The 13,033-nt window shown below is 47.2% G+C and overlaps 1 protein-coding gene across 1 annotated transcript in view; it reads right to left on the bottom strand.

The window, feature by feature from the left end:
- The window catches only part of LOC119107079 (putative cytochrome P450 CYP44), a 53,035-nt gene that overhangs the window by 30,057 nt on the left and 9,945 nt on the right, over window positions 1–13,033 (bottom strand). Inside the window, exons 9-10 of the mRNA XM_037230438.1 lie at window positions 11,423–11,501; window positions 8,284–8,440 (exon numbers count right to left, since the gene is read on the bottom strand). Of these exons, the coding sequence (XP_037086333.1) occupies window positions 8,284–8,440; window positions 11,423–11,501 (236 nt within the window). The remainder of the gene's footprint in view (window positions 1–8,283; window positions 8,441–11,422; window positions 11,502–13,033) is intronic.

Here is a 13,033-nt window from a genome sequence, read left to right as displayed (position 1 = left end):
CATGTCAATAATGCTCCTCGCAAATGCACTTCACAACATCTGACCGATTCAACAACGCATTTCATTTAGAAGCGTATCTCATAGCGGAATCATTCCTTTTGTAACGCCGGTTATATGCGAAAATAATACCGGTCATGCGGACCCGGGCCGCAGGACCGGGATTCCTAATGCTATCTCGACCGAGCCATTCGAGCCATTCGGAGCCACGGATCGGATCTTTAATCGTCTGTCCCCAGAGCCGTAAAGCGTGAGAAGGCGGGGCACGGGCCTCTGTGCATCTCCTTTGTGCTACTGGAGGTACCTGAGCGTTGAATGCGACCCCTGAGCGACCAGCGACCACGTATCCTAGTAGTTTCCCAGTTCCCTTAGTGTCCATAGTTTGAAGGGCAAAAGAGGCCTAAGTAGTTGTAAGGGTCCTCGAATACCAATGTACCCCTAGAGACCAGGATGTCCCGATTGAGCGACCAGAAGTGGTCCGCGAGTTTACAAGAGGGGCTGCTGCTGCGATTCTTGGACTGCTAGACGCTGCTACCAGATTGTCAGAAATTTTATTGGGCAATATTTGTTTGCTCTTCTTACTCAGTTTGGTCATTTTTTGGACTCAACGGTTCCGAAAAAAGGTCCTCCAGGGGGTTCCTGCACCCCTCGCCTTTCTAACATCCCCCCCCCCCCTCAAACAGCCAGACCCCAATAGAGTTGTCAGTCAATACTTGAGACCCCATGCATTTCCCGATTGGGGCTGAATGACATTTCCGTCACCTTTCAGATTTCCAACGCGTTACTATTCTTACACATGACACATTCGTCCCCTCTCTACGCTACGCCGAAGGTCCTCTGACCGGGATGGTTGACCCTGGATCAGCGCGGGTCACTCACCGACCCAAAAACGTCCCAAGCGTAGCGGGTTTAATAAATGGCACAGGTTTACCAGTTCGATGCATTTGGACCCTGGTAAAACGGGCAGAGGGAACCTGTCCGGTACTGGTTCCTGACTGATACGAGGCTCTTCCATTAAGGCACCCATGAAGATGGAGGAGGGGGAGGGAGGGGCTCCATTCCAGCACGTGCGAGATCCCGGGATGTCCGACATGTCCGGATGTCCGGTCCACCGGGATGTGTACCGCAGCGAACCGAGTGAATCCGAGTGAGGGCCTCGGCTCTGACGCGAAGATGGCGGCGTGCCCGAATGAGCTGGCAGTGTTTCGGACCGCGGACGGGCTGCCCCACGGACAGGCCTCACGTGCGTATGGCGGGGTTCCGTCCTTGGGCGAGGGACGGCGCGCGCGTAAATGCATTCTTATGTGGCGGTCGGGCTGCCTCGTCCGCCGGCCCGTCGCGGGCGTTGCTGCCGGCCGGGCCGTCGAGCTGGGCAGCCTGTGGGCTGGCCTGTGTGTCCGAACTCCGCGTCCCACCGATTGCACATTATCACTGAAGCGGAAGCATTGTTCGCAAATCTGGCGGGCCAAGGCTTGTTTGCCGGGCTACTTCGAGGCGGAACGCCTCTATTGCGTATTTATCAGGCATTAGGTACGTGGGATACGGCAGTGGTGTGGCCAGGACTCCATCCCAGGATAGAAAAGTCCAGAGATGAGTACCCTAACTACTAACCACCATGCCACCACCGTTCCTCTGCGACGCGAACTACACCCCGTCTCGATAAACCCCAGACTGGTGTTGCTGGACCCCAAATTCTATACTTAGGAGCAGGGGTGGTAAAAGTGTACTTTTTGTTGCCGACCAAATTCTGGGAGGAAAAATTGTCGCCAGTAGCGTAAAGCAATGCCATATGACAAAATGGCTTATTCAGTCCAGGCCAGTAGCGTAATCAGTAACCAGCCTATCACCACAAAATCTCTTTCATCACTGCAATTTTAATATCTTGCACATAACCGAAATAGGCGTTCAGTCATACACTGGCCTTGAGCAAATGTCAGGATAATTGCTGCTGTTAGAAAAGCAGGCACACCCGCCCTAAACACTCATGAGATAGCCCAATCGCAACACGAATTTTCCTCCATCCTCGAGACTTGCCGGGCCTCACGTTTAAACTCGATCTCTACGGCTGGGTTTACATTCTTCGACCGCAAAAAAAAAACAATGACAGACCTCGACAGCCAGGGCAGCAGAATGCATGACAGATCCCGAACCAGTAGTAAGCAACACTGGAAATGACGTCAAATATGAGCGTCTCCACGAGGCCATCCCCCTTATGAAAATCACGCGTGCGCTTCAAACCCCATCTCAACCGTCCTCGAACTATCCACCATACCTTAGGCGTACTCCAAGCCTGGGGCGATGTTTTGACCGGTGGGCGTCTTTCGCCGTGCCCCAACTAAGTTGTATCAACATTTTTCAATAACTACATCAGGCGGATAGCTCTTTCTGAACAAGTTACTCGCCATGACAGGAGGGGGAGGGTGGGCGATGCGTCCCCCCCCCCTAAAGTTTTCTGAGGATACCAATGCGGCATATTGTGCAGTCTTGCGCAAATCTTTGGCAGCCTCTGGGGCATCCATTGTGCGCGTGTTGACACTAAAAAAGAGATCCTGGCAATTCTGGTTTCAGAGAAGCGATGTTTTTACTACCACTGCGAGACGATTCAAGGCCGGCGGGTGCGGCGCGGGGGGGCATCGACGATTCTGCGGACCGCGCGTGGAGGGTTGGCACTATTGCATGAACGAAACCCTACATTACAAATATAGATCCAACAGACAACTACATGCCATTGTACTTATAATTAAACAAGGGGCACACCTCTTTATGTTCCATGCCACTTCACCGTACGGTTTCGTTGCTACGAGCGTGCAAAGCTGATATTTGGGTTTTCAAGAACATTTGACCTTCGACTTGGTCTAGTGGAGTCAGTTAACAACAGGAGACTTATTACCAATCACGAGATTTCGCTGGTCAGTTCGCTGCTTGTTTTTTTTCGAGGCTTGACCTTTCTTAGTTTGTAAACGCCAGGGAATCCCCCTCCACCAGTTCGCGTTACAAAATATGGCGAATGAGGTTAAGGGTTAAAATTGTTGGCTGCCATCCTCTTTTATTCATTTTATGTATGCTGGTGTAGAAATCTGCATTTTAGATCATGAAAACATCAACTGCTATAGCAGAATAACACAGTTCATTACCAACATCTAAAATTGGTAGAAATTCAACCAGTACGCCAAAATTGCACTTTGTATGCAAGTAGCATGGAAGCCTAAGGTTGTCTGTGATGTTTGTCATGTATGATGCAGGCGTATCAATTTAACTTTCGTTTCTGGGGCACTTCCTAATACCTGTGTTGGGTTGGACTTCCTCAATGCTGATTCCGTCCTCCCTCAGCCAACATTTCTAATTGAAAAAAATATAAAAGATGTGAGATAAGAGCTTTCTATACCACACAACCTTCTCTGAGCTTAATTTGTTGACCATGATTCATGTGTTGCTATCTCTCCCTAATCATGCATAAAATTAGCACTTCTTTCACTATGCCCACCGCCGCACAAACTATATTGATTACTACTATCATGTAGGTTGCATATGAGGTAGTCTGTCTGCCTTCTCAGATTGTATTTAAATGCATGCAGTGATTATACTAATGATTCCATCGGGACAATTTTAGGACTCAGTGTTAGCAAAAAACTACTGAAATATACCATATTTGCATCCATGCAATGCTCACAAATGCAAAAGAAAATATACACACGAATGAGCATTGCAGAAGGAATGGCTTCTAGAGCTTTCCTGTTACAGTAGGGGTGATATCAGGAAATAGCCAACATTGTCTTCAGAGACAACCAAATGCTAACCATTCAATGACCTTATAGGCCAGTTGGACCACAATACCATAGAACTGCCTGCTATTTGAAGTAAAACTCTTGATAAAGGGGAGATGGCAATGACACCTGCACCCCCCCCCCCCCCCCCATCATTGCCTACATTTCCTACACCCACCTCCCCTCCCACTTTCATTGCTTTCCCATGGCCTACATCACTGGGTATCATGCAGATCTCTAGCAACCAAGATTCATGTTAGCAAAAGGTTGAAATGATAATAATTGCTTAAAAGCCATCAAAGCATTGGTAAAGTAACTACATTTCAAGGAGGGGCAGAGTTTTTGAAGATAGCTATGTAGCCCTCAAAATATGGATGCCCCCCAGATTAGCACACTCCTTCACAAACTTAACGTGGGGGGGGGGGGGTGTGGAGCCCTGAACTGAATAAGAAGTAGGAACATCCTGGTTTGAAGATCTATGTGACTGGTAACCATTCTCAATTAGGGCATGCGCAAAATGCCATAAATTTGTACTTCGGAACCATTATCACACTCCTGCTATTTATTCCCTTTCATGAGAAGTGCCATCAGACTCCAACATCAAATCCAAGGTTCTTCGAAAGTGAAGAAGGCTGGCCGCTTTTGACTGCTTCAAAGAGTCAACAGCCATTTCGGTGTCTTGAAAAGGCGGTTTGGATAATCACAGGTCAATTTCTACCTTAATCGGATCATCGGTCAGGGTGTACTTTCCTACCTAACGTTCGAAAAAATCATAGTACACTATTCGTCGTGTTTAAGGCATGGCATATCGTAAATAATCTCAAAACAGGTAGAATCATGCTCCTACCTTCGAATTTCAATAACTTCGATGGCGGGCTCCCGAGCGCCGCGCGCACCCGCAACCGCCTGGACTCCCCAGTTGCCGTTTCCGCGTTGCCGTTGCGTAAATACAATATTTCTTCTGCGCACCAAGAACTGTACAAAATGTACGGGACCAAAGTAAACCATTCGTCATGTTTAAGGCAGGACATATCGTAAATAATCACAAAACAGGTAGATTAATGATCTTAACTTCAATTTTTTATAATTACGATGGCGAGCTCCCGAGCGCCGCACACACACAGCACCCGCGACACCGGCGCCATTACTGCTCGGGTCACAACATTACTGCGAACCATAACAATGTACCGGGACAAGGTAGCAGAATCCATGAAATTTGATCCTCGACGCCAACGGGACCATGGGTTGCATGGGGATTGGGTGGGGAATGTAAAGCAAAATGAGAACATGGCAGCTAAATAAAAGCTCACTATATGGCACCTATATATGGCATGGAACGTGGATTGCAATGAGATGCTGGGTTGAAGGGGATATAGGGTGGGGAGGTTAGTGGTTTAGGTTCGGTTAGATTAGGTTAGGTTTAGGTTAGGTTAGGTTAGGTTAGGTTAGATTAGGTTAGGTTAGGTTAGGTTAGGTTAGGTTAGGTTAGGTTAGGTTAGGTTAGGTTAGGTTAGTTAGGTTAGGTTAGGTTAGGTTAGGTTAGGTTAGGTTAGGTTAGGTTAGGTTAGGTTAGGTTAGTTAGGTTAGGTTAGGGGTTAGGGTAGGTCAGCTTAGCTAAGCTTAGGTTCTGGTCTATTCTCAGGTTAGGTTAGGTTAGGTTAGGTTAGGTTAGGTTAGGTTAGGTTAGGTTAGGTTAGGTTAGGTTAGGTTAGGTTAGGTTAGGTTAGGTTAGGTCAGGTCAGGTCAGGTCAGGTCAGGCTAGCTTAGCTTAGCTTAGCTTAGGTTCTGGTCTATTCTCGTTAGTTAGGTTAGGTTAGGTTAGGTTAGGTTAGGTTAGGTTAGGTTAGGTTAGGTTAGGTTAGGTTAGGTTAGGTTAGGTTAGGTTAGGTTAGGTTTGGCTAGTTGAGGATATGTTCTGGACTATTCTGGTCTGCGTGTTTCATAAATGTACCTGAACTCGATAAGAAACGATTTTGGTTGCTTTATTATTGTTACCTTGGTCCCGTACATGTTTTATGGTTCTTGATAAGCAGAAATATTGTGCTTTCGCAACAACGCAGAAACGGCGCTTGGAAGTCGAGGCAGTGCGTGCGGCGCTCGGGAGCTCGCTATCGTATTTATTAAAATTCGAGGGTAGGAACATGATTCTATCTGTTTTGAAATTATTTACGATATGTTCCGCCTTAAACACGACGAATGGTTTACCTTGGTCCCGTACATTTTGTAGAGTTCTTGGTAAGCAGAAATATTGTATTTACGCAACGGCAACGCAGAAACGGCGCTGGGGAGTCCAGGCGGTGACGTGCGCGCGGCGCTCAGGAGCCCGCCATCGAAGTTATTGAAATTCGAAGGTAGGAGCATGATTCTACCTGTTTTGAGATTATTTACGATATGTGCCGCCTTGAACACGACGAATGGTGTGCAATGATTTTTTCTAACGTTAGGTAGGAAAGTACACCTACACCGGATCATCCCGCCGACTTACCCTGAACCGTCAATTTTTCTCGTCGCTGAGGACAGGATGCTGAATCACGGCACAGGCAACGAAGTAAACAGGGCCAGAAATTAATCCCTAGGCAGGTATTCATGGCACTGCAATGCGAATGCCACTTGCACAGTTGCAGTGCATTGAAAGTCACCGCTCACCTCATGTCAGTCGCATCGCAACAATTGAACACGCCCTTGCGATCAAATGGATCCCCATATCTATATCTGTTTCAGTACTGTACACTGTCTAGTTTGGGGCACTGTGAGTCGGCTGTCAAAAACAGCGAATCAGCCGACTGGCCGAGCCATATGAAATACATTGATTTGTCGCCGACATGTCACCGAGCCGGCCGACCAACTAAAATCATAGGATATTTTTTCGCCGAGTTGGAATGAAACCTAGGAAAGATACCAGGGTGCCGTAGAGTACGGTAAAGAATCGTTACAGAAACGTTTGCTTGTGTTGTGTTACGAAATGTATTACCATGGAGGCATAGCATTTGTGTATGAAGACCCCACGCTATGTTTTGAATAGTGTACTGTATTTTTTCGTCTTGGCCGTCAGCAAAATTTGCTGTCCAAAACATTTTTGGCACCAAGTTTCTTGTAAGTATATGCATTTTTGTCGCCGACCTTATCCACCAAGTCAGCAGGTTCTACCACCCCTGCTTAGGAGGTTCTGAAGCGTAAAAGGAAGAAAGCGTGTTAGAATTAATGAAGCGGATGGCGAATGCAAGCTCACGATTCTCCCAATTCATTCAGCTTATATACTGCAAACCAGCTCGGTGACAGCTTATATATTGCAAACCAGCTCGGTACTCGGCTACGCTGTTCAGATGATGAATCAACAGCGCCCTTAAGCGCGACACGTGCGCAGTGTTTTGCATGACGCTTGGCAGGCAGTTGAATACATTCGGTGCCAACGTTCGTTTCTTTACTTCATTTTTACTTGCAACCAGGTGTGCGGTTCCCTGTCAAGTTGCAGGGGTTCGCCGCAACTTGGGCTGCAGCCTGCAGATTTGTGAAAGAGTGAGGCAAATTCGGAGAGAAACCAATTTTGTCGGCATATTATCACGATACGCTTCTTATTTTCATCGCTCAGCCAACCAACTTATGTTGGTAAACCACGCCCCGTTTAAAACGTACCTAATTGAAGAAACAAATTGTTTGTAGGTTGGGCCATTTAACATGTCTCACCAGGGAGTAGTATCCTGACTCAGCTAATGAAACAGACCCCACCCCCTCTCTTTGAGAATAAAAACATGTAAAATTCACAATAAGTCCCGTCTGCAGGAGTGTGTGAAAGACTTTGCAATTGAGAGGAGGGAGGGGAAACGGACAAATAAAATCACTAACAATATAGGTTAGCGTGGCAGAAGCTGGATATCTATATGTGCGCCAACCTAGATATCAAATCAGGCAGCGTCACACATCAGTCATCAATTCCTTTAAAAAAATGAGTTGCGAAACATCACCGACACATACAGGTCATAACCGAACCAAACAACCGCGACTTATTTCATCCATAGCCCTTATTACCAAATAGCAGGCACCCCGACAAGTACTTTCCACGATTACCGTGCAGCTACTGCCGAGTAACCAGCTATTTCCGATGCCACGAGAGAGGGGTCAAAGTTTTGAATTGTTTAATGCGCCAGCGGCCAAGCACGTGCGGACGCGGCAAAGTTCGTGTGCTGAAACAAAACGTTGTCCATATCCATGCATAGTGGTTGAACTGTGCAGCACTCTGCCGCATGACGTCTCTGGGTCTCCTCTGTCCAGGGATATTGGACGGTTTTTGGATGTTGTGAACGCTGGATGCTGCGATTCTGGACTTTTTGACCGCTGGACGTTATGAGCTCTGGACGTTTCAATACGCATCCATACGCACACAGGCAACTGTCACAGACACGAACGTGTCTAACAGTCACCCTACTATGAACAAAGTACGTGCAGCCACCAGCACCATGCGAAGTAGCGTTCCGTCTGGTTTTCAGCGCCGGCCGGCACCGCCGTCCGCTGGATACCGACTTACCTGCGCACATACGGGTGCCGTGGCCGAACGGGATGTGCAGGTACGAGTGGATGGCCTTCCTCTGCTCGCCCAGCCAGCGCTCAGGACGGAAGTCCTCCGGGTCGGCGAACCACCTGGCTGAGCGTAGCTGCACCGACTGGTTCAGGTCCACGTGCGTCTGGCGGACGGCTGGTGTTGAATTGTCAGCTAACAACTAGTGATACATGGGTCTGATGGGTTGGAATAGTGACCGGGGGATCAAAGTGTGCGTAACGCAGCTAGGGCGGACTTTTCAGCGCACCTTTCGTCAGCTTCCCATTCCCTCTTTCGTATATAGACGGGGGTTGGATGTTCAGAAACGGGCAGTGGGCTGGAATCGCTTTTAACTAGGGTGGGAGTCAAGAATTTTATCGCAAAAAGACCGTACAGGAGTGAAAAATTCAACTTACAAAAGTTGGAACTTATAAGTCAGTGAGAGATGCTCCAGTAAACAAAGACATACATTTCAAGTTGGCATCGATGTAATATCAGAAACACTACAAACACGTTTTGACATCGTAGGTCATTACAGTGAAACAGAATTCATTGAAAAATAGTAATTTTCATAAAAGTGTAATGAACAGCAAAAACCATGCAGCACCAACGTTTTGATGGTGCATGTTGCACTTCCCTTTCACAAGATTTTTTAAAACACAAAACAAAGCAAAGGAATTCAACAACAGAAAGGACGACCACAAATTCAACAAGAGACATTCAAACAACTAAAAACCTCGGACTCCTGCACATCAGCACATCACCAAATCAATTGTCACAGACATATCTATGGCTTCTGTTTGAGATAGGGTCAGGAGATATAAACATCATGAAACATATCCATGCCGTCCGTTTAGATAAGGTCAAGAATGATAAGTATAATGTCACTGTTTATTGCAAAATACAGATGCTTATTTCCATGAAAGTAACCTTACTAAGCCTAACCTAAAGAAGCCTTACGTTATCTCATCCTGTCTAAGTTTCTTGTAACTTGATACGAGTTCTTGTGATAAGAACATGATAAAGCTTATTTTCGGCTGATTTCAACTTGTGTTTTGCTTCGTCAGCTTGTTGACATCAGACAAAACTGACAACGCACAATTCAAACCCTCTCAAAGCACTGTGAAAAACTTGTTCTGATTGGCATGGTTAGTCTCTGCCAAGGGCAATAGTGGGTACGCTCCACAAAACACTATCCTTCAAACGTAACCTAACTTGAAGATGGCCACAAAACCATTTTTTGCTACTTGCCTTTTCAGCTGCTGCGAAAACATCCATTTAGGTCTTGTTTTTCATATTGAACGCCTTAAAATTGAGGCACTAGCTTCACACCTTTAATGAAACAGTCGATTTGCTAAAAATTATATCTACCTCGTATTGCAATTGATATGCAGCTTAGAGTACTCGTGCGTTGAAAAATACAATGCACATCAACAGTACAGTCATTTGCCAGTCAGCAAACCATGGCAACTATGGACAATATGTTGTTAAAGCAGACATAAGGGACCATTTCAACAAACTTGAGGCAAACAATAAAGAGTATGGAATATAATAGTTTAATTACATGTCTTGTGCAACATTATTTGTCTTATGAACAAAACCCGGCGAATTAAAACAGAAAATGACTAAATCTGGTCACAAATCATGTGCTGAAGGCAGGTAAGGTTAGCAATTAGTTGCTCCACAGGGAAAACTTACGGGCTTTTTAAGGGCATGATTCTTTCTGCTCTTTCCCCCCCCCCCCACGACACACAAAGGTCAGTATCTTTCGCATGGTTTGCTGACAGGGCAATCCAATCCACCAGCAAAATGTAAAAACTAATCATGCCCCCTGACCTACAACATTAAAATGTGAAATAAGTAAGAGGAGGTTTGCAGTTTCGAAGGGCAGAATTTCCCTACCATGCACTTCTGTACTAGCTGCACCAGGTCCGTCCTAAAGCTATGTACAGCAGGATAATGTAGCGTGGTGAGGTAGTGAAACTGGAGTGTCTTAGATTTGGCATTATTGAGCACCGCCATGAACCACAAAATGACTAACGGAGGGATTAACAGGGCACAGATGGCGGTAAAAATAAGCTCCGTATTTGAGATATCGCTTACACATGAGTGACCTCAACACCGGTGACGCCTGCAAGGTAGTGGCTGCCTCTTATCAAAGGCACTGCTAGACATTTGCTAAGGGAAGGGCCAACCCGAGGGGTTCTACATTTGAGGCATTTCTATCACAAATACATTGTTTTCCTTAGAAAGTGCCTCCGAAAGAATTTCTGTTGTAAGGACTTTTAGACAGCCCCCAAACTGGAAGAATTTGTCATGGCAAAGAACCTCAGCAGGGCTCTTGCCGTTCATTTAGGGGGCACTCCGGGCATTTAAGTGGACGACTCAAGTTCCGTCAGCCCGTGCCCTGGCTGCGCCTTTGTCTCCACGACGGACACTTGGAAACAAGGACAAGGCTAGAATCGGGAACATGCCGCGAGTGCGTGAATTCAAACGAGGATATGAATCCCCGGCAACCTCTTCTACCGCATGCTTTATTTGACCACGAACTTGGGCGTCATGATCATGCGTCTTTGCCCATGCTTCCTTTGTCGCTTCGCTAAACACTCAACGTTTATTTGTGCCTGCTTATAACGGTCTTGCTTGGTGCTAAATCACTTGACCAATGGACGGCATGGCCTGGCATTCCAATAGGCAGGAACCATTCGCTGAAACGTTCGCCGCTCTATCTTTGCAAACAGCAAACTATGCAAACCTTCGTGGCGGAGCCAGAGCCGCAGTCTGTCGTTCACGGTTGGTTGGGAATTGGACTGCGATGCCAGCAGTCTATAGCTACCATTCGCTTCTAGCACATTAATCACCGTACGCTCATTGAACTGTGGTCACATAATGTATGCACCAATGTTGTGGAACGTCCAAAATGACTAGCACAAGGTTGAAGGTTATACGATAGTGGAGATTTAGCGACTTTCCAGCAGTTACAAGGAGGGGTCAAAGCTTGGAACTGCGGCGTACCGCGCGCCTGAAAGGAAAGGAACGCCATGGCATCCACTTTGACCATTGATTACTGAAACTTGTGGCATTCGTAAGGGGTCACCGATAACGTAGGGCCTAGTGGAGTACGTACCCCTGCAGGAATGACATAGCCACCCAGCTCCATGTCTTGATCCGTAATGCGCGACACCTCCGTGCCGATGGGGTACAGTCTGAAATAGGACCAGAACCGGCATGTACCGCTGGGTGTGTGCGCAGTGCGTTTTCGCTCAGACCTGTTCCAATGGGTACGTACGAGTGACGTGGCCGTCACGTTGCAGCGGATGTGACTATACTCTAATGCGCTGATGACTGCCAGGCGCTGCATTGCTGTAAGACCTGGTGTCTTTCATTCACGTGCTAGTCGCCAGCATGCGCGTCTGCTTCTTGGCCTGCGGTGAACTATGCCTGATATTCAGGCACCGGGCTAGTTCCTCCCGCTCTGCTCAATCTCCTGATTCCTACGACCGACCTTTCAGGCAACTGCTACTGGCCTGCACGAGGGCCTTGCAAAGTATATCCAACAAGTTCGCCATGACGCCGCGACGGGGCCTGACCAAACCACAGTATTGTACGCCAATGGAAGTGTCTTTCAGAGAACACCTCTGACACCTTGTGACGAAGTATGTTAATATAAAAGGCTGAAGGTCGCAGGGCGCGGGAAAGGTGTGTTGCCCTCGAGCCCACCCTTGCATCTGATGCACTCTGCCCGTGCTTTCAGTGACATGCATTTAGCCCATGTGTAAAAGCCGTTGGGTAGGCGACGCTCGTGGTATTCACCCTATGCTAATGATGGGGCTAACGCAGGTTTTGTAATGTTCATTTCGTTTTTTGCCAAATCCTCTGAATCCTCGTGAGGTTGTCATAAACCTTAGTTTCGCCATCCGTCAAACGCTTTTGAAGCCTATTTACAATATACAGCTGTTACGCAGCTCTATGCAAGTCGAGGGCGATGCAGCAAGGGCGAAGGAGGGCAGTGAGATGACTGTCCTCTGTCTGCCGGCAGGAGGACGATAGTATGTGTTTGTCGCCCTAATTTAGGGAGGGCCCTTCTACCCAACCTGAAGTTATGTAGTTACACACATATCAAAATTCAGGTCAGTGAGGCCCCGTGGATTAGGCTGAGCTTTGAGGTCCCTATTTGAGTTCAGGGGCCTCTTTTATGCAACAACAGGCCCCATTTTTAATCAGGAAGCCTCAGTTTGAGCTAGGCAGGTTCTGCTCTGAATCAGTAGGTCCCGTTTTCTGTTAAGGTTTTCTGTTTCTGCTCATTATACCCGTTTATGAGTCATAAGGTCCCTGTTCCGGATTAGGAGGCACCCTCTATAAATAGAGGCCCCTGTTCTGGATCAGGAGATCCCTTTATGTATCAAGGGACCTCCTGTTCCAGAACGGCCCTGTTCCGGATTAAGAGACCCTGTGTTGCAATAAAAAAGTACATAAGGTCGTGATCGTTCCACCTCGGGAAATATATGTAGCAATGACGGTTCATTTTTTGCCTGCACTCTAATGGGCGGGTTTTTCTACACTCCCCAAAGTTCCTTATCAGACATAATGGCCGCACCACATATGCTGGAACTGGAAGCTGAAACTGGCGCGTCAAGACATCTACCATGGCGTGGAGGGCCTTCTAGCTCTCCTGGACGAACAACTGACCAAGGGCCCGTAGGGCATTCGTACACTCTGAGACATCACGGGCGACTGG

This window comes from Pollicipes pollicipes, unplaced genomic scaffold, assembly GCF_011947565.3.
Source record: "Pollicipes pollicipes isolate AB1234 unplaced genomic scaffold, Ppol_2.1 Scaffold_6686;HRSCAF=7923_pilon_pilon_pilon, whole genome shotgun sequence".
Taxonomy (NCBI): domain Eukaryota; kingdom Metazoa; phylum Arthropoda; class Thecostraca; order Pollicipedomorpha; family Pollicipedidae; genus Pollicipes; species Pollicipes pollicipes.
The sequence above is the reverse complement of the archived record's forward strand: the minus strand, read 5'-3'. Positions and strand labels throughout refer to the sequence as shown.